The sequence below is a fragment of the Bos taurus genome, chromosome 5 (genome assembly GCF_002263795.3).
Source record: "Bos taurus isolate L1 Dominette 01449 registration number 42190680 breed Hereford chromosome 5, ARS-UCD2.0, whole genome shotgun sequence".
In the NCBI taxonomy this organism is placed as follows: domain Eukaryota; kingdom Metazoa; phylum Chordata; class Mammalia; order Artiodactyla; family Bovidae; genus Bos; species Bos taurus.
This window is the reverse complement of record NC_037332.1, coordinates 116,733,880-116,755,638: the sequence shown is the minus strand read 5'-3', so window position 1 is coordinate 116,755,638 and position 21,759 is coordinate 116,733,880. Positions and strand designations below refer to the sequence as shown.

The window sequence follows — 21,759 nt, the reverse complement described above, 5'->3', positions numbered from 1 at the left end:
TTGTGTTTATCATCTGAGGGAAGTGTCCGTCTCGCCGTTGTTTGCTAGCATCTGTGTTAGGAGTCATTGCAATATTTTACTGACTCTTTTCCTCTATTTATTGAGATGCAAATATGCTTTTTATAAAAAAGTGTTATGTTAGCACATTTTCAAATGTTAAAGTCTTAAGATAAATCCAACTTGGTTTTGATACATTGTTTTATTTTTAATAATTATTAGATTTCGTTTTCTGCTTTATTTTTAATAATTATTAGATTTCGTTTTCTGTTTTATTTTTAATAACTATTAGATTTTGTTTTCTGTTTTATTTTCAATAATTATTAGATTTCGTTTTCTGCTTTATTTTTAATAATTATTAGGTTTCGTTTTCGTTTCCTTTTTAAAGGGTTACTACATTTTGTCCATGAGTGGTGTGGCCTGTACTTTTTCTTTCCAGTGCTCTCCTTGTCTGATTTCTGTCTTTTTTTTTTTTTATAGTTTTGTTTGTTTATTTTTGGCTGTGCTGGGTCTTCGTTGCTTTTCTCTAGTTGTGGAGAACAGGGGCTCTTCTCGTTGCGGTGACGGGCTCCTCCTTGCGGGGGCTCCTCCTTGCGGGGGCTCCTCCTTAGGGGCACAGGCTCTAGGGTGTGAGAGCCCAGCAGTTGTGGCTCCCAGGCTCTAGAGCTCAGGCTCGGGAGTTGGTGGTTCACCCTCTTAGTTGCGGCACATAGGGTCTTAGTTGAGGCATGTAGGGTCTTCCTGGGCCAGGGTTCGCTCTCCTGTCTCCTGCATTGGCAGGAGGATTCTTAACCCCTGAGCCAGGGAAGCCCTCTCCTTGTCTGACGCTGGTGTCAAGGTTACGGTAACCTCACAGGATGGAATCTTTCACGGCTTCTGTAACAAATGACCACAAGTATGGTGGCTGGAGACAACCTGGATGTATCCTTGCTCAGTTCGCTGGGTAGGAGTCCGGCACAGTCTCACTGGGAAGAAACCGGGTTGTGGCAGGCTGCGCTCCTGTCTAGACGCCCCGGGGGGACTCTCCGCCCGGCTCCTCCAGCAGCCAGAGGCGCCCCCACCGCAGGCTCGGGCCCCCTCCCTGTCTGCGCAGCGGCGGTGCGGCATCCCTGTGCCTTTCTCTCACTGCCTTCTCTTCCGCTTCTCGGGGCCCTGTGGTCACACTGGGCCCACCTGGATGGTCTCCCTGTTCCAGGGTCAGCCTATCAGCAGCCCGACCCTTCGTGACGTAGCGTGACACACTCACGGGTTCCGGGCCTCTGGACTGGGCCTCATCTGGGGAGGTGAAGCATTATTTTGCCCACCACGCAAAGCCACAGACAAAGATTTACACGCGTGCCGAGTAACAGCAGGGGGTCCCCTCCTCACCTGTCCCCCACGAGCGCCACTGGGGCCCACGTCTCCTGCCCAGAGGCTTCCTGGGTCTCCTGCTTCTTTGGAACCTCCCGGACTGCCTGTGGGCTGCTCGCTAACTGCAGTGACTGAAGAGGCCCCGGCAGCGCCCATGGGCTCAGCAGCCTGCAGGGTTAACAGTTAACAGTTAACTGGGTTAACAGTTTCATCTTTACTGCCCACTGTAGTCTCGGGCTGACCTGCCTGGGGCCGCAGGACATATGAGTGACCCTCGGCAGGTGCCGGGGCCATGTCACCCTGATCACCCTGGAGGTCGTCGCTCAGCTCGGAGCCAGGCAGGACAGGGCACTCACCAGTTCTTTTTTTCCCCCCAATTTTTTAAAATCAGAGGATAACTACTTTACAATACTGTGGTGGTTTTGCCGTACATCAACGTGGATCAGCATTATGTGTGTGTGTGTGTCCCTCCTTCCTGACCCCCCCGCCCCCTGCCCACCCCATCCTCCAGGTTGCCACAGAGCGCCGGCTTTGGGTCCCCACGTCGTACATCGAGCTCCCACTGGCGGTCTGTCTTACTCGTGGTAACGTGTAGGTTTCAGTGCTGCTCTTCCGAATCTTCCCACCCTCTCCTTCCCCCACTGTGTCTAAAATGTCTGTGTCTCCTTTGCTGCGCTGCAAGTGCACATTCCCTGAAGAAAACCAGAGTTGAAAAAGACACGTGTACCCCAATGTGCATTGCAGCCCCGTTTACAACAGCCAGGACACGGATGCAACCTGGATGTCCATCACCCGATGAACGGATAAGGAGGTTGTGCTATACACAGTGGGATGTTACTCAGCTATAAGAAGGAGTGCGCTTGAGTCACTAGTTCTTTGAAATCCATTTGGACCTGAGTCTTTGTCGTGGGGGAGCTTTGGCCGATTTCCTAGGATGGGACACAAGAGTGGCCTGTCTGGCTCTGGCAGGGCAGAGTGAGGCCGGACTGACTCCACGTTGGCCCCGACGGTGGAGGGAAGCCCCACTGCACTGCTGGAGGCATGGAGCCCCTGGGCCGTCCTGCCTGACGCCCAGCTCCCGGGTCTCACCACCAATCTCAAGCCAAAGAAGAGTCCAGAAACCTCCGTGTGGTCTCCCAGAGCAGGGCTGTCACCTGGGTGTGATTCTGCCCCCGTGGACGTCTGCCGAGGTCTGGAGTCGTTTGTGTTTGGGGCTGCTCAGGGGTGGGTGACCACCTGGCCTGGGAGTGCTGTGTCGCGCCCTTAGCGCCCGGGCCGGCCCCCAGCCGCAAGTTACCCACCCCTACCCTTAGTGTCCGCGGGCTGCCCACGGTGCGGGGGCCCAGCCGGATGCTGAAGGCCCTGCCTCTCCGCCTTTCTCCCCCGAAACGTAACACAGCCTCTGTCCCCAGCGAGGAGTGTGGGAGGATCTGACTGCTGGCTTCCTGTGCCGCCAGCGAGGCTACGCATTGTTCAGCCAGTGCTGGAAATAAAACAAAACCCAGGAGCAACAGCGGTCCCTGACAGACGCTCCACGAGACCCCGTCGGAGCCGGGGCTGCCGCTGTGTTTTCACTGAGGGTGTGTGCTAGTCTCTTTCGCAACGTTCAGTTGACAGTGTAAACAGCCGGCCTGGCCTGAGCGGGAACTCGTGTTTTCACCGTCACCATGGGTCAGAACGTGGCTCCCAGCTCTGTCAAAGCTTCTGCTCCCCGCTGTCGGCTCATCTCCTCTGACTCAGTTCATCAGTTAGTTTTAAGAAAATCCTTCTTACAATGCCTTTTTCTTTTTTTTGGCTGCACTGCTTGCCAGATCTTAGTTTTCTGACCAGGGATCGAACCTGTGCTCCGGGGAAGTATAGAGTCCTAACCCACTGGATTGCGAGGGAGGCTCCACAATGCCTTTTAAAATAATTTCTTTCCTTTTGGATAATCTCATGCAAGATAAAACTATACTCTTTATAGGGTGAATCCTTAACTCTTTTTTCCTTTTTAATTATTGAGGCGGCATTCACATCACGTCGTAGAATGAGCCGTTTCAAAGTGGACGCCTCAGTGGCATTTGGTACGCTCAGGGTGTTGTGCAACCACCCCTCTGTCTAGTCCCCAGATATTTCCATCACCCCAGGGACACCCACACCCACCAGCAGGCCCCACGCCCGTCCCTGGCAGCCCCATTTGGTTTCTGTTATTACGGATTTACGTGTTCTGGACAGTTCATGCGTGTGAAATTGTAGTGTGTGCTTCTGAGACGGGCTTCCTTCCCTGAGCGTGTTTCTGAGGTTGTCAGTTCTTCGTCTCCCTGTGTCTGAGTTCGTCATATGGAGGCACCACATCTAGTTTCTAGTGTTTTTTTTTGGACCACATCTTGTTTAGATAGGATGCATCAGTCCATGGGCACGTGGGTTTCCACTTCCTGGCTCTTGTGAATCGTCGTCGGCTGCGCCAAGGACCACGTACAAGATTTTGTGTGGATATATGTTTTCATTTATTTTATATTTCCCCTCGGAGTAGGATTCGGGGTCAGGTGTCAATTACATGTTTAACTTTCTGAGGAACCGATCCTTGACTCTTAGGTGAAAGTGCTTATCTTGACAAGAATGCGTCTCAGCTCCCAGCTTCTGTAGCCCAGGGTCAGAGTGGCGGCTGGGAGCTGTGAGAAGCCTTCCTGGAGGTAGTGAGGCCTGGTACGATTTCAGCCTTCCAGAAGGTTCTGTCCGGCATGGACACAACGCACTGTTTCATGGGATAACTCGATATTGTGGATGCTGAATTCGACCCTGGGACAGGAGCTTCGCTCACACACGAAATTAGGAGAGGGCGTCTCTGAGTCAGAGTTATCCCGTATCAGAAAGCTTTACAGTAAAAAATAAAAGTGGGAGTGAGAGGAGAAGGCAGCTTTGGGATCTTGGCTGTTTCTTTATTCATTTCTTCATCCTTCCTGTTTGTTTGCGTATTCATCTTTCTTATTCAAACTGTAAAATTTATAACATAAAGGCTGTCGTTCAACCGTTTTTCTGTGTACAGGTCCGCGGCATTAAGTCCACTCACACCGTTGTGTGACCGTCAGCCCGTCCGTCTCCAGGACGTGTTCATCTTGTGCAGCTGAGACCCTGTCCCGCTTAAACGCTAGCCGCCCCCCACCCCGGCCCCCGACACCCGCCGTCTGCTCTGTGTCCGTGAGCTCGGCCGCTCTGGCTGCCCCGTGTCCCTGGGCTCACACGGCATCTGCGCTTTTGTGTCTGGTCCCTCTTGCTCAGCGCTCTGTCCTCAGGTTCCTCCGTCTCATACCTGTGCCGGGACCCCCTCCTTTGTAAGGTCTCCCCGATCCTTGTGCCTCGTGAGGCCGGGTGTTTCCTGACGAGTGTCGGGCGTGTTGGCCTCACTTGATGATCTGGTGATGTAGCTGGACCTGTGCGGGTACGATGAAGCTAAGCACGGTCAGGAGGTCCTCCTGGACTCGGGTGGGTCCCGATCCAGCACTGGTGTCCTTTTAAGAGGGGAATCTGGACACACGACCCACGGCGTGACGTGAGGCAGAGGTGTCTGCAGGCCGAGGACTGCTGGCAGGCACCGGACGCCAGGTCAGCACCAAGGGACCGGTCATCCCTCTGAGCCCCTGGGCGGAACCAACACTGCTGACCCTTGACTTTGGACTTCCGGTCTCCGCACAGAGAGGGTTGGTGTTTTCTGAGCCCCAGGCTGCGGGCCGGCCGTCCCGACACGCCTGTGTCCTGAGGCCGCGGCCATCTGGGCCCTCCTGCCTTCTCCATGCTCCATGCTGGGAAGGCGGCTGCCCTCCGCCGACTGACCCCATGCCCCGGCCTCCTGGGGCCTTCCTGTCTCACCTTCCGCCAGCCCAGCTCTGTCCCCTGCCCACTGAGGGCCCCCGGCTCTGCGGGCACTGAGACGGGCGGGGCTGAGCGAGCCCAGGGTCTAGACTGTGGACGACGGCTGCCCCCTGACCAGAGCCGAGCTCGTGGACGGGCCCCTCCCTCCATGAAGACCTTCGAGGCCCCCTCGCCTGTGGTCTCTGGGGTTTGTGGGCGGTGCCCACTGGTGGGTGCCCCAGCCCTGCAGCCCTTCTCCTCTGTCTCTTCTCTGTGACTCAGGGACCATGAGGGGACCTGGCTGAGCTGGCGAAAGCCCTTCGCCCTCCCGGCTTGGAGGCCCTGGTTCCAGCCCCATTTGCAGCCGCGGACGAAGGACCTGCAGCTCAGGCCCGGGGAGTCCTGCGGGAGCTCCCTGGTCTCCCAAACAAAACAGGCTTCTGAGTGATCGACCAGACGGCTGCTCAGGCAGAAGCAGGTGAAAGGCCCCTGAACATCAGCGACATTCCTGACCAGAGCTTCTGCAAACAGTCAAGATCATCCAAACAAGGAAAGTCTGAGAAACCGTCACAGCCGGAGGAGCAGGGGACGAGACGCCTACACGTCTTATGCGGTCCTGGGACGCCGAGGACAGGAGGCGAAACCGAAGAAAGGACAGGGGAGTGCGGGCTCCGGTGAACAGTGTGTCCATCTCGCTTCATTCAAATACACACCCCACACAGTGTGATAATAAAATTAACTGTGGGAGTAACTGGGTCCTGAATATTCACTGGAAGGACTGACGATGAAGCTGGAACTCCAGTACTTTGGCCACCTGATGCGAAGAGCCAACTCACTGGAAAAGACCCTGATGCTGGGAAAGATTGAAGGCGGGAGGAGAAGGGGACGACAGAGGATGAGATGGCTGGAGGGCATCACCGGCTCGATGGACTTGAGTTTGAGCAAGCTCCGGGAGTTGGTGATGGACAGGGAGGCCTGGCGTGCTGCAGTCCATGGGGTCACAGAGAGTTGGACTCGACTGAGCTCCTGAATAACAGGACACTGGATGCTCGGTATACAGGACCTCTCTGCACTGTCTGTGCAATTTTTCTGTAAACTAAATCTACTCTAAAATAAAAGTTTTCCTTAAAATTTAAAAACAAACTAAAAAAGTTTTTGATTTAAAAACAAATTCAGCAACCCAGACAGAATCCCTGTCAGCACTGAAGTTTTTGCTCCCCATGCTAGTGGCTCTCTGGACTTGCGTGTAAACATGTGTGTTGTGTGAAGAGTGACTTACTTTTGCCCCCTAACTTCACGTTGTCTGGGTCTGCCCTGATGCCTGTGGAGGGGGATGTCACCCAGTCGGTGTGGCTGAGCTGAGCTGCACGGTGCAGACAGCCGTCCTTTTATTTTGTGGCTCCCTGTTGATGGGCAGTCGGGTTTGTGCTCCTGGAGACTCAGAAATCCAACCCAGATGATGTAAACTCAGAGCAAATTCATTGTCTCCAGGACCTGGTTGTCCAGGACAGTCCATGGTCTTGAAATAAATTAATGGTAAGATTAACAGTAAGGTGCATAAGCACCTTTGACGTGAGTTAATATTCAGTGCTGTTTTCTGGTCATAACCTGGCTCCTTGGTCCTGGATGTTCCTCTGTGCTCTGCCCTCCTGGACTCCCTGTGGGAGGGTCTGAGCCCTGGACCCCTGGGAGGGAGAGGGCAGGACAGCTCAGAGCACATCCAGATGGCCTGAGCTTTTGAGCTTAAAACCAGCATGACCCTCGAATCTCGGACCAGAACCCATCTGTGTGTGGTTTAAGATTAAAAGAATGTTTCATAACAAGTGCTACCAGGAAAGAATATCCTATGTCTCGTATTATTACATTGGGCCTTTGCAAAAAAAAAAAAAGAGAGAGAGAGAGAAAAGAAACACCCGCAGAAAAATAGCTTGGATGGAAAAATGAAGTCTCTGAAACTGTTGGTGCTAATGTCAGTCTTGGGGTTAAAGAGATGCCGCTGGACAAGGTTTTTCCCTTCCCCCCTCTGCTGCCCCCTCCCACCTTCCCCCGAATGTTTGTCCAGCGGCCTCTGAGTGCCAGGGACCGCTGTAGAAGTGACAGGTGCAGCAGGAACAAGACCTACAGGTTCTTGGTCCTCACGACTTCACTGGGGGAAGAACGGACATGAACAAATAAATCAGGCCGCGGCCGCTCCTATGCAGGAATTAAAGTGGGGGTGTGGCAGAGCATGAGTCGGGGGACGCGGAAGGCCCCTCTGATGGGGGTCGTGCCGCTGAGTCCCGGGTGGCCCAGGGAGCAGCTACCAGCGACAAGGATGCCGTGTTCCAGGCAGAAGATGCGGCGCGCAGGGGCCCTGGGGCAGGGGGGTGTCTTTAAGACAAGGGAGGGTGGTGAGGATGGACCACGCAGGACCATAAGGACCGTAAGGTGTGTGGGCGCTTCCCTGGCGGTCCAGTGGTTAGGACTCCATGCTTCCACTGCCAGCGGCCTGGGTTCAGTCCCTAGTCAGGGAACTAAGATCCCGAAAGCAGAGCAGCACGGCCGAAAAGAAAAAAAGTCAGCCTTTCCAGGTTATCGTGAGGACCAGGTGGAGCCGTCAGAGGGCGTTCACTGCCTGACCTGCTAGGCGGTGGGTGTGGTTACTGGGGGAGCCGGGGGCCCCTCCACCAAGCATGAGTTCTCAGGTGTGAGACTTGGCTTCCCAGGGTCTCAGTTTTTCTCGCCTGTCAAATGGGGTAATGCCGGCTTCTCTTAGAATCCCTGGGAGTCTCAGGTTTGCACCCGAACGTGTTGTGACTTCTGCAGCGGTTACGTTTCTCCGCTGTCTGGACAGGTTTGTGACTCAGGGTTCCCCACAAGTGGCTTCTGGCTCCTGGGTGTCTGAGGAAACCCGTCCCAGGGCAGAAGCTCCCATGCTGTGCCTGCCGTGCCTTCTAAGGGCTCCCAGCAAGCTGAGTGTGGTGGCGGCTGTGCCGGGTCCAGAGGGACAGGGTGGCCTCCCGGGCTTGTCGCCTCACCGCATCCTCTCGGGGGTCCTGAGGCTTCCCAGACTCGGGCTGGAAGGTGGTCCCTGGCCCCTGACCGTCCGGGGGCACAGCCCAGCTCCAGCTCTGGGAGGGTGGGGCCCGCCGGGGGCTCAGAGCTTGCCCAGATGCCCCAGGGAACCGGGGCGGGGGTGCTCACGCAGGGCACAGGCTGCACCCGCATTGTGGGGCATCCATCTGGGCTGCCGGGACCCAGAGCCGAGCTGAGTCACAGGGATGAGAATTTGGCCAGGTGTTTCTCGGGCCCCAGAGCACGTGGTGTGGGCGGTGGACGGGAGCAGGTGGAGGTCCCTGAGCATTGTGGCTGCACCTCAGGGCTGCCCTGGAGGTGACGGAGCTGCCCTGTGGCCATCGTGGCCGGAGCCAGTTCCTGGGGCAGCCGCTGGACAGCCCGCCTGGTTCTGGGCTGGGAACCTGGGGCATTGCTCAGCCTGGTGACCCAAACCCTCCGCCGTCTCTGGCCACCAATTCCTGAGGACCTCCCTTCATGAGTGGTCATTTGTGTTGGCTGAGAGGCCGTGTTCTCCTGTGTCTTCCTAAAGCAACACATGGTGAGCTTCTCCTGGATGCTGGGCTTCCCAGGTGGCGCCCGTGGTAAAGAACCTGCCTGCCAGTGCCGGAGACATAAGAGACATGGGTTCAGTCCCTGGGTCGAGAAGATCCCCTGGACAGGGGCATGGCAACCCACTCCAGTATTCTTGCCTGGAGAATCCCACAGACGGAGGAGCCTGGCGGGCTGCAGTCCATGGGGTTGCAGAGTCAGACACGATTGAAGCGACTGAGCACGCACGGGTGTGTTTAGATGAGCAGGACACAGCCAGGAGGAGAGAGGCCGTCAGCGCAGCAGAGGTCAAGGCCGTACCTGGGCGGGGACCGTGCTGGACACCGTGGGCTCTGAGCTGGGCTGGGGGGTGGGTGGGTGGCTGGAGCAGGTGCAGAGAGAGGAGAGAGCAGGGAGAACGGGGTCTCGGCGTCCCCCCGCGTCTGGAGGAAAGTGTGTGAGGCCAGAGTCTCAGGCAGTGAGGGCTGGGTTGTGTGGTGAGGGTTGAGATGTCCTGATGAGCTGGGGGGGCGGCTCCCCTGGGGGCTTCTGAGCTTGATGGGCGTGACGGGAGCTGTGCTTTCAGAAGCCGAGTGCTGGGGGAGGAGGGAAGCAGGCCCTGGGATGCGGGGTCAAGGTCGTGGTCACGAGTGGGCAGGGGCCTGGGGCTCGGGGGTGCCGGGCGAGGGGACCGGGCAGGCAGGCTTCTGAATGACCCCCCACCTTCTGTCTCACAGACGGCATCCACAGCGTGGTGGCGCTCTGCACCCTGCGGGTCACGGTCATCACGGACGACATGCTGACCAACAGCATCACCGTGCGTCTGGAGAACATGTCTCAGGAGCGGTTCCTGTCCCCGCTGCTGTCGCGCTTCGTGGAGGGCGTGGCCGCCGTGCTGTCCACCACCAAGGACGCCGTCTTCGTCTTCAACATCCAGAACGACACGGATGTGAGCGCCAACATCCTGAACGTGACCTTCTCGGCCTTGCTGCCCGGCGGCGTCCGGGACAAGTTCTTCCCGTCGGAGGACCTGCAGGAGCAGATCTACCTGAACCGCACGCTGCTGACGGCCGTGTCCACGCAGCGCGTGCTGCCCTTCGACGACAACATCTGCCTGCGGGAGCCGTGCGAGAACTACATGAAGTGCGTGTCGGTGCTCAAGTTCGACAGCTCGGCGCCCTTCATCAGCTCCCCCACCGTGCTCTTCCGGCCCATCCACCCGGTCAACGGGCTGCGGTGCCGCTGCCCGCCTGGCTTCACCGGCGACTACTGCGAGACCGAGATCGACCTGTGCTACTCCAGCCCCTGCGGCGCCCACGGCCGCTGCCGCAGCCGCGAGGGCGGCTACACGTGCGAGTGTCAGGAGGACTTCACAGGTAGGGGGCCCCCCACTTCTCCCCGGGGGGCTCGGGGGCGCGGGGAGGCCCCGGTCACCTGTGCCTCACACCAGGCTTCCAGCTCACAGGTCAGAGTGCCCGGAAGTTTCCTCCGTCCACTCCCTTCCTGAGGGACGTGGCCAAAGGCTGGACCCCGGGTCCCCGGGTGTTGGCTCTGCTTCCTGACCACAGCTCCGGGGTCTCCACTGACCCGTGCTATTTAAGCCACCCTCTTAAGCGTCTGCCTGCAATGCGGGAGACCTGGGTTCCATCCCTGGGTCGGGAAGATCCCCTCTGGAGAAGGAAATGGCACCCCACTCCAGTATTCTTGCCTGGAAAATCCCATGGAAGGAGGAGTCTGGTAGGCTACAGTCCATGGGGTCGCAAAGAGTCGGACTGAGCGACTTCATTTTCACTTTTCGCTTTCTTTGGAAGGACAGTGGAGGAAGCTTGGGCAACCAGAGCCCACTGAAAATCTATCCAGATGAAATGACATGTGTTTTGTTTAAGTGGCTTCATTTTCTTTTAAAGATTTTTTTTTGATGTGGACCATTTTTAGTCTCCGTTGAGTTTGTTACAATATTGCCTCTGTTTTATGTTTTGCCTTTTTAGGCCACATGGCACGTAGGATCTTAGCTGCCCCCCGACCACAATTAGCTGCCCCTCCCCCGACCACCAGGGTCAAACCCACATCCCCTGCCTTGGAAGGCGGGGGTCTTAACCACTGGACCACAAGGGAAGTCCCTAAGTGGCTTTGAATTTAAAGTAGTTCATTCCTGATTTCGAGTTTAATTGGTTATAGTGAAACAGCATAGGAACCTCCCTGGTGGTCCAATGGGTAAGACTCGGAGCTCCCAGGGCAGGGAGCCAGGTTCGACCCCTGGTCAGGGAACTAGGTCCCACGTGCTGCAACTGAAGATCCTTCGGGCTGCAATAAAGATCCAAATAAATAAATATTAAAGAAATTAAAATAGCATAACTGGGATAGAAACAGTGAGCCACTAATTGTTGGGATCTGGAAAGATGACGTTGGCTTTTTCATGCCTCGTTGTCGCTGTAGAAATTACTCATCTTCCCTGCCTCCAATATACGCTTCGCTTGAGACATCCTCATCTGTCACCAAAATGAGTCTTTCTAAAGGCAGCCGATGGTTGTTTTTAAAAACAAAAATCCTACCGAAAGCAGCCCAGAAACACACACTCTTGCTGTGGTCACGTAGAATCCAGTCGCCCGTTCGAGAAACAAGTGTTCTGAGGCAGATGGTGACCGTCTGTCTTTCTGGAAAGTTCTCTGAGGTCAAGTGGGACCTGACTCGGCCCGGAGGAGGCTCTGAGAGTCTTCTGTGGACCATGTCCTCGGTGGGCATGTTTTGTGTAGACAGTGGGGAGACCGTTTCTGCGCGCGTGGGGCGTGGCCCGGATGGAGCCCCGGCCAGGGCTTACGGGCACAGCAGGTGTTCCGGGAGCAGGACGAGCATGAGCCTGCGGTGGGGACTCCAGGGGCGGGAGGCAGGCAGGCCGTGCTCTGCGCCGAAGAGGAGGAACCACTGCTGGAGGAGGCGGTGTCTGGCAGCCTGGGGAGCTGGCGTGCGCCCCGGCCCGCTGCGTCTGAGCCCAGCCTGGTTATAACCCGCTGGCACGTCTGTGGCAAGAGAGGCTTGATTGCCCGCCCTGGCGCCCCTCAGCCGTCTGTGTCCATCTGTCCGTCCATCTGTCACGTCCGGCCCTGCCCATCTCTTCTCCATGGTCTCCCAATTGTTAACTGTAAATTCCTGGCTGCCCTGGGATCTGGTGATGAGCAGGGAAGGTAAAGGGGACCCCGGGGCCCGAGCCCACACCTGAGTCATCAGGGCTGTCGTCATGCCCAGGAGCCGTGCCACGGACACGCGGGTGGGGCTCCACCCCTTCCTCCCCTCCCACTCCTCGCCTGTTCTGTTCCGAAGTCCCTGCCCAGTTGTGCCAGCCGTGGTCAGCCCTCCACACAGTGGGGAAATGTTCCCCGCCTCCCCGCCAAGCTGGGTGTCTCTGCCTCCCTCCCCATCGCATGGCCTAGATGGGGACTGGGTCCACAATGACTCCTGCTTCCAGCGGAGAAGCCGTGGCCCCAGGCCCCTGGGACAGAGCCTGGTGCCCTCCAGGGAGTCAGCCAGTGAGCGGTCATTTGCTAGCTCAATGAGCATTAGTTGAGTACCTGCTGTATGCCGGCCAGCGCAGGCATCAGACCTGCCCCGCCCAGTGGGGTGGGCCACCCAAGGTTGCCATGCAATCGGCCGTCTCCCTGGTGGAGACACATGACGGTAGGGGCCACATGGGGGACACCCCAAGCACCCCAGACTCTGGCGGCTTCATCTTGAAGATGGCCAGCGTGGGGGGTGCTCTGTCCTGATTGAGCAGACCAGCGTGGCCTCGTAGCCGCAGCCACAGACCTGGGCTCCAGAAATCCCAAATGTGAGCTTGAGGCCACATCTGGGCAGGGTAAGCAGAGGCACTGGGGACCCGTGGACCCTGGGTCCTCTCCACAGAGGCATCAGCCTATTGGTGGGAAGGACTTCCAGACTTCTCAAGTTCCGTTTTCATCACCAGAGTCATTTCTAGAGAAATTATGCCCGGGAATGACCCGGTGTGTCATCGCTGCTGAAAGGTCCTGATGGGCAGGGGCCTCATCTGAACGTCCTTGGTACTGAGTAGTCGTACGCATTTCCCTCCGAGATAAGGCTGAGTCAGACTGATTACTCCTCCTGCATCCCCCTTCCTCTCTTTCTTCCTCTCTCCCTTTGAAGCCCTGCTCTCTCGCTGGAGGTAATTGAGCCCATTTATTCCTGGTGAAAGCCGTGCTGTCGTCACCAGCGTTTTATTACTGGCTCCCGGGTAAGGCGAGCTCCGGCCTGGCGGGAGGGAAGCTGGAAGGGGCCCAGGACCGCCGGAGGACCCCGGCTTCCTGTGTTGCCGGACGGGAGATGAGCTGGGTGAAGGAAGGTATCAGTTAATTTCAGGAAAAGCTCATGAATCTGATGCTGGAAAAATACCCCGACGGCTCCCCGGGGTTTGTTCCGTCCCTTTTGGCCTCAAGGAAGTTCCAGGGCCCCCGGAGCGAGGGCTCCCTGTCCTTCTAGGGAGGAGGCATCTCTCCTTGTCATAGCTCTGCGTGGGGGCCTGGCTGGGGTCTTCAGGGGCCCCGCTCTGGAGGGAACGGGCACAGAGGACTGCAGGCATTGAGGTCAGCCTGGCGACCTCGCATGCCGGTTTCCTGGGTCTCGGTCCCTGTCCGCTCCGGCCTGTGAAGAGCGTGGCTTTGACTTGGGTTTTGGTTAAACTCCCCACGCATGTGGCCCATCCCTCCTGCCTCCTCTCCTCCGCACCTGCCATCTCTCTGTCATCACCGCCCTTGGGTTCCAGCCCAGTGCTGTCCCTGCTCTGGGGAGCTTCCAGGAGGTCCCTGGCTTCCTGAAACAGTGACTGTTGATCTCCCTGGAAACTCCCTCTGTTTACATGTTGGTCGATCTGCTCTCATTTGGGGTGTGAGCCGCATATTTCCACGACCCTCAGGAGGGCAGCAACCTGAAGATGGTACTCGGTGGGCCCTTCTGTGTGCTGTCCTGTTCCAGACGAGTCTACCCCATTTCCCTGATCCTCCTAGCAGCTCCGTGGCCCGAGTCGAAAACTGGAGAGCCTGTTGTGCAGGACATTCAAGTGTCTCATCTAGAGGTTCTCTGTGGGGGAGATTCTGCCCCTAGGGGACACGTGACAACATCCCAGGATGGGGGTTGGGGTGCCCGTGGCTGGAGGCCAGGCGTGCTCCCAGTGCACTCCAGGGCATGGGGCGTCTCCCACAGAGAACGGTCCTCCCACAGAGAACGGTCCTCCCCGGAGTGTTCTGGTGGCGGCAATGGGCCTGCTCTAGAGCCGGGTGAGGGTGAGGCAGGATTTGAAGCTGGTGCTCTGGCTTCTGAGCTCAGGCTCATCCACCCTGTGGACCCCTTGAGGGCGGGATGGCCGGGTTCACCTTTACCGAGTCCTTTTTCTTGCTTCATTGACGTCACAACATCTGTTCAGAAGCGCCTTTTGCATGCAGGGCGCTAAGGGTTCCAAGTGAAGTGCGAAGGGTCTCTGAGCGGTGGCAGCGGGAGAATCACACTGCGTCCCCCTGTTCCCGAGGTCAGTCCAGTCGCTCAGTCGTGTCTGACTCTTTGCGACCCCATGAACCGCAGCATGCCAGGCCTCCCTGTCCATCACCAATTCCCGGAGTTCACTCAAACTCTTGTCCATTGAGTCGGTGATGCCATCCAGCCATCTCATCCTCTGTCGTCCCCTTCTCCTCCTGCCTTCAATCTTTCCCAGCATCAGGGTCTTTTCCAACGAGTCAGCTCTCCGCATCAGGTGGCCAAAGTATTGGAGTTTCAGCTTCAGTATCATTCCTTCCAATGAACACCCAGGACTGATCTCCTTTAGGATGGACTGGTTGGATCTCCTTGCAGTCCAAGGGACTCTCAAGAGTCTTACTCAGCACCGCAATTCAGAAGCATCAGGGGGAGGCAAACTCCTCCCAAGGAGGACTTGCCACTGGGCGGGGCCAGGGCAAGCCTCGGGCTGTGACTCTGAGCCTGGGTCCCGCTGCCCCTTGGTGTTCGTGTCCCTAATTAAACAGCCTGATCGCGCCTCGCTGCCATGGGGGAGACCGTGTCCACCCAGGCTGTGGTCTACTAGGCCTGCCACAACCCCGTGAGGTGGGGACGGTTGTCACCCGGTTCAGGGACACCCAGATGCAGAGCTTGGTGGGGGGCGGGCGGACCCCGGGGTCTCTTTCCCGAGCACCGATTGCAGTGCCCGACCCAGCCTCCCCACCTGGCCTCCCCACCCTGGCTTCTCATTTCAGCCTGTTCAGGGCTCACAGTGGGTGCCCCCTGCCCAACCCCATGCCTCATATTTAACCTGAAGCCAAACCTCCCGGCCCTGCCCCTGCGATCTGCTCTTCACGGGTGCCTGGGGTAGGGTGGGTGCCCAGAGGGTCCCTTTGGTGCAGAGCTTCAGCCTCCCCCACAGCCTCGGACGCCGACCTCAGCCCAGCACACCGCCCCTTGCTGGCCTTCTAGGAGCAAGACTGGCTCCTCTCACCAGGGCAGGCGGGAGCTTTGAGGTCAGCTGGGAAGGAGGGCTTTCCCGGACAGCTCAGCCACGTGCATGTCGGGGGACGAGGGGAGGGTCCTGTTTATTCCTGAGCCTCTGTGTTTAGACCCCGGGCCGCTCCTCTGCGTTCAGAGGGTTCAGCGAATAGTCCTGCTCTGTGCGTGAAGCGCCCGGCTCTCCCTGGGCTCCCGACGTCCACGCTGCCAGACCCTGTGTCGTCAAAGGTGTGCCCCAGCGGACTTAGCCTGGACTGGGGATCAGAGGGTCAGGGACCACTTAGTACCGTCTCTGTGATGCTGGGTTTGAGCTTTGTGCTAACTACCCCTGGGTGGGACGTCCCGTTGTCCTAGGGGGGCCCTTCTGGGACTCTGACTGTCCCTCAGAGTGACCTCCCCCAGGCTGGGGGCCTGGACTGTCCCCAGGGTGACCTCCCGAGGGCCAGGGTATTTTGTGTAGGTTCAAGGCCAGAGAAACTGTTAACATAAAAATTGAGTCACCTTTTCTGTTCATGGGGAAAACACTGAAGTCAGTTCTGGCGCTTCTCTGATTCTGCTGTGAAAAATGACGCTTACCCCACCTCTGAGTGTTCTCTCGGCATCTCTCATCACCACAACGGCATCTCCGCGCTCCCGGGACGCACTGACCCTGTGCCCTCGTGTTAGACGGAAAGCGCTCCGTGCGTCTGAGCTGTGCCCTCCTCCTGGGGGTGACGGGCACATGACACAAGAGAAATACGTTTGCTGCGCTTATTGCCGTTTACTGGATTAAAGCTCATTTGGAAGAGTTCGCCGTCAAGTTGAATTTAGTCCTTAAACCCGAGTGTTAAGTATCATTCGAAATGAAAATCATTATCTGGCCTATAATTAAAATCTCAAATAAAGCAGAGGCAGAATCCTTTCTTAGGAAGATGTACTTTCCAGATACTCAGGATTACTCCAGTTTTCTCTCTTTGTAGCATCTACAGCTTCCTGGTTGGGGATAGCAGGCATTTCTCGAGTGCATTATCGTAAAGCTGGGGAATTATTGCACTTCTGGGAGACTTTGTTTTCCATTAAAATCATATTCGAGGCATTGCGGTGAGGATAAATTTGGCCAGAGAGCTCCTTTTCTCTTCCATGGAATTCTTTTCCCCAAAGCTGGGACTTTTGGCACACAGCATTAGCGTCTTCCTCGCCGGTCGGGGTGTCCACGCACAGCCAGATGGTTTCTGGGGAGAAGGATGGTCCTCGGGGTCCTGTTAGCTCCCTGGGCCTGCTGTCACAGGGCCGCACACTGGGTGGTTTAAAGTAACAGAAATGTATCTGGAAGTCCAAAATCAAGGAGTTGGCGGGGACTTGCTCCGGGGGACAGTCCTTCCTGCCGCTTCTTAGCTTCTGGTGGCCCGGGTGGTCCTTGGCTTACAGCTCCATCTCTGTCTTCATATGGCCTCCCCCACCCCACCCTGGGGGGCTCTGTCCCCATGTCCAGATTTCCCTCATCTTAAAAGGACACCAGTCATTGGACTGACGCTGAAGTTCCAATACTCTGGCCACCTGATGGGAAGAGCCAACTCATTAGAAAAGACCCTGATGCTGGGAAAGATTGAGGGCAGGAGGAGAAGGGGACGACAGAGGATGAGATGGTTGGATGGCATCACTGACTCAGTGGACAGGAGTTTGAGCAAGCTCTGGGAGTTGGCGATACACAGGGAAGCCTGGTGTGCTGCAGTCCACGGGGTTGGACACGACTGAGAGACTAAAGTGAATTGAACTGAGTCATGAGACCAGGGCCTTCATCAATCCAGTATAATCTCACTTTAACTTGGTTATCCCCTGGAGAAGGAAATGGCAACCCTCTCTAGTATTCTAGCCAGGGAAATCCCATGGACAGAGGAGCCTGGTGTACAGTCCATGGGGTCACAAAAAGTCAGACACGACTGAGCAATTAAATAACAACAGCTTGTTTCCATCTACAAGAACCTGTTTGAAGACTAATTCCCGAGACCAGGGATTAGGGCTTAAACGTAAGGTCTGGGGAGTGGAGGGGTGCTGTTCCACTGGCCTCAGGGCTTCTGGGGGTCGGTGTGATGGCCACTTCTTATCAACCTGCTTGTCCAGCAGCTGCTGGGCCAAAGGACACTCAGACTCTGTGGTTTACTTTCTTTTTAGACACCGGAACACAAGCGTTCCCCACATCCACCCAGCCGGCGTCCAGGTGGGTCAGTGAGCTGGGCGCAGGGCCTGAGTTGTTGAGAAACAGAGGTCGGTACTGAAGTGTCCGACCGCAGTGAGCGAAGCGGCCTGAGGACGTGCGGGCGGAGCCTCCCTGGGCCGTCCCGCCTGCTGTCCTGGGGGAGACGGGGCTCCTTGGCCGGGTCCTGCCAGGGTCTTCCCCGCATACGTGCAGGCTGTGTCGGATGTGCGTGCTTCTGCGGAAAGACCTGGAAGGCGGGCTCCACAGGAGCAAGGGCTGGGCTTGCCTCCCCCCAGCTCGTGTCCTGCAGCTGCTGTGATAAAGTCCCACACACGAGGGGCTTAAACTGCGCGGGTTTATTCTCAGAGCTCCAGGGCCCCGGGGAGCCCCCTCCGGGTCCGGCTTCCGGGCGCTGCCTGCTCTGCGTGACTGGTGACGCCCCCCCTCACCCCGGGTTTATTCTCAGAGCTCCAGGGCCCCGGGGATCCCCCTCCGGGTCCAGCTTCTGGGCGCTGCCTGCTCTGCGTGGCTGGTGACGCTTCCCCCTCACCCCAGCCTCTGCCTCTGTTTCACCACTTCCCCGCTGACCCCCAACCCCCAGGACCCTGGTCATTACCTCGGGCCCCCGGGGATCCAGCTGGCCTCCCGGTGTCGAGTCTCAGGGTCCCTACCTGACCCACACCCGCCCAGTGCCTTCGTGGGGTGAGGGCACGTGCCCACAGGCTCCAGCGGGTAGGGTGGGAGCCTCCGGGGCTCTGTGCTCCGCCACCGCGCCCGGGTCCTGGCGCTCACTTGGTGCTTGTGTGGGGATGCGCACGCGAGGCCTTTGCCGTGGGCACTGACGTGGGGGGTGGAGGGTCCCTTCTGTTTCTGTGGAGGCACCACGTGGACTGAGGGCCGCCCACGAGTGTTGCTGGGAGTCCAGTCTGAGCCCCAGACCCAAGAGCGGCCACCCCGGACGTCCCCACAGAGAGCGGTCTCTGCTCACACAGCTGCCCGTCGCCCACCCTGAGCCCTGCCCCTGGTGTGGACAGGCTGACGTCTCCCCGGGCCAGGGGCCTGCGGGGCTGGGGTGGCGGGGTGACTTCTCTGCGGGTGGCCGGGCGCAGCTGAGGAGGCCGTGTGTGTCAGCCAGGGCGGCGCGGCTGTCCCGACTCCAAGCGGCGACTGAAGAACGTGAGTTCTTGCTCGGGACGTGGCTCCGTCCCCAGACACTGTCCCCGCTCCTCCTGGCACCGTGCGGGAAGGGGAACCTGAACCACCGGCGGCTCAGCCGCTACTCCGCGCCGTGATTAAGGTTTTAGTGAGCACTCCGGCCGAGTCTGGACACGTCACTCTTCCAGAGTTGGCATGCTTTCCCCACAAACTGATAACATGCTGGGCACACCCCTTTCCGGCTTGGCCCCCACAGCTGCGGGTTGACTGTCCACCGACAGGATCTTTCCCGTGGTCACTGGGGACCCCCAGCCCGGCCTCCAGGCCTCTCCCCTCACCCCCACACAGCAGCCTGGGGCCAAGCCCTGCACCTCCGTCTCCCCCGGGGCGTGGGGTCTCTGCCACCCCTCCTGCACAAGCCCATCCTCTCTGCGAGAGGTTCCCGGGCCCGCCCGTGCCCCCACCCTCAGAGGTGCCCATGTCATTAGAACTGAACTGCAGGCCTGAGTCTGAGATGCTGTCCTGGGGCTGGTCCTCAGGATGTTGCAGGACAGATTCCCCGGCCACAGGCTGGCCATCCCTGGGGCTCCAAAGCGGGGACCTCTGGTCTCTGGAGAGAGGCCTGCAGAGGCCCAGGAGGACACAGGGGAGCCCTGGGCAGCCCTACTGTCAGCCCACAGGGCAGGATGAACCTGCCTCCCAGCAGGCCCCAGGGGATGTTGGCAGCGGCCAGTCTGCCTGGGGTGGGACCCTCCGCCCGGCTCTGCCTCATCCTGGGCCCCCAGCTGAGCCCACATCCCTGGCTGGGGAGGACCCTGCCTTTGCTGTTGGAGGCGGAAGCACCTGGTGAGGAGCCAGGATGGGGTTCTATGTGCTCAGGCCCTGGTGGTCAGCTCAGTGGCACCTCCGCTGGTCGCCAGGCGCACCTTGCCTCAGGCCCTGCGTGTTCATTTGGCACCTCCTGGGTCCTTAGCAGCTGCCCGCCGGGCACCACGAGGGCCTGGGGGACACGGGGCACTCTCTCTTCCGTGGCCCTGGGTCTGCTGAGGTTTCTGGAGATGCTGAAAGGTGTCAGGTGTGCTGCTTTCTCCTGGGACTGTGCCCAGGAGGAAACTTCTGCTGAGTCAGACTGGCCTCTGTGGTGTGTTTAGGATTTATCGTGGTTTCCCGTGGCTGCAGGAATTGAAGACCAGACGGGGCGGCCCGACACAGCAGAAATTCATCCTTTCACAGATCCGGAAGCCAGCACTCTGAATCAGGGTGTGGGCGTGGCCGCCTCCCTCCCCAGCAGGCGCTGGTGGCCCGGGGCGGGTCCGTTTGCCTCCTTCAGCTGCGGTGGGCTCGGGCTCCCTGGGCTTGTGGCCACAGTGGCCTCTGCCCCATCCTCACGTGGGCTGCAAACCCCAGCTGCTCCTCTTTCTCGATTGCAGAGGGCCCTTCTGGGTAACAAGGAGGCCTCATCTCCACATGCTTATTTTAATCCCGTCTCGCGCCATGTGACGTGATATTCACTCGTCTGCCCCGTGGGGTGATGTTCACAGGTGCCGGGGGTCAGAATATGGACACATCTCTCAGGAGCCACCGTTTAGCTGACCTCAGGTTGGCTATTTTCTGTTCCCCCCACCCCCCAGAGGACATCAGGGGGTAGGGAGAGCACCCGTTTTCTGAACGGAGGGTCCCCAAGTGTGGCTGCGGGCCGGGCCGTCCCTGTACCAGGAGGTTGGAAAGCACAGTGACTTTTCAGGTTCTCCGGGTTCCAGCCCCTCGGGTGTGTAGGTGACTCTTGACTCACAGCCAGGAGCTGAGGGTGAGTTGGAATCACTTTTCTTTGCTGCTGGAATGCATTTTTTAATTTATATTTTAAAAAATGGGTGTGCCGGGGTTCTGGGAATTTGCTTCAGAGACAGTAGTGAAGTCAGCCCAAGGCCCAGCCCGGGACAGGCCTGCCATGGTCTGGGCTTCCGGTTTCTGGCCTCTGGGAGGCCTTTCCCAGCTGCCTTGCCCACTGGGGGAGGAGGCTCGGGGGCAGGGCCAGAAGATGAGACAGTCCAGCAGCCCTGAAACTCAGAGTAGGAGGGGAGAGGCTGGAGGAGCGGGGAGCAGGGCTTTGGGGTGCAAGGGGTGGACAGAGAGCACCTCCAGTGTCAGGAAGCCAGTTCCTAGCAGGTGTCACATGACAGCTCCGCGTGCCAGGTGTGCAGCTCAGAGCTTCACGGAATCAACTCATCTCACCTGCACCCTGGCCTCCGAGGGGCCTGGATAGTTCCGGGGCCACAGACAGAGCTCCCGCCTTCAGTGGGGGGGTGGGTTTCCAGCCGGGGAAACTGAGGCAGTGGTCAGGAGCCTGCTCGGGACATCTGTCCACCGCAGCGGCCTGCGGGGGCTGGCTGGGAGGAAGGCAGGGTGGATGGGCCGATTTTCTCAGGGTTTAACCTTTGCAGGACCCTGCCCTTGTCTCCGCTCCCACTGCTGAAGCTGCCCCCGTGAGCAGGGTGGGTGGCTTGCCGTGGGGTCTGGTTCTTTAGTTGGCAGCCCTGAGCTGCTGCTTAGGACCAGGCGGCAGCTGTCTCTTTATCGAAACGCTGGTGGCCTCAAGCCTCTACTCGCCCTTCCCCTCCTGGGCCCCGTCCTGCCCTCCTTCAGGGCTGGGGGTTCGGCCTGGCTACGCAGCCCCCGCTGCCGGCCCCCAGCGCCTCACCTCCCCTCGCCCCATCGGGGCAGACCCGGCCCTTCTGAAGTGCCTCTTGGCGGGACCACAGTCACATCAGCATCTCCTGGTTCCTGCCCTGCCCCTCGGCTCCCAGACCTGCCGTGACGGTCACACACACGTGCACACGCCCCACATCACATGTACACACCACACACACACCACATATACACACACGCACACCACATAATAGACACATCACATAATACACACACACGCGTGCACACACCCAACATCACATATACACAACACACACGCACATTATACACACACCACATATACACACATGCACATCACATAATAGACACATCACACAATACACACACACGCATACACACAATATCACACACACACACCACACACAGACACATTACACATACATGCCACACACATCACATATACATGCCACACACATTACATATACATACGACACACGTCACATATACACACAAATCACATAGAGATC

The 21,759-nt window shown here is 58.0% G+C and overlaps 1 protein-coding gene across 2 annotated transcripts in view; it reads left to right on the top strand.

Annotated features, from left to right (window-relative positions):
* CELSR1 (cadherin EGF LAG seven-pass G-type receptor 1) overlaps positions 1-21,759 on the top strand; it is a 144,434-nt gene that overhangs the window by 44,304 nt on the left and 78,371 nt on the right. For both annotated transcript variants that reach the window (XM_059887206.1, XM_024992922.2), the window contains exon 2: positions 9,498-10,136. In XM_059887206.1, coding sequence (XP_059743189.1) covers positions 9,498-10,136 — 639 coding nt within the window. The remainder of the gene's footprint in view (positions 1-9,497; positions 10,137-21,759) is intronic.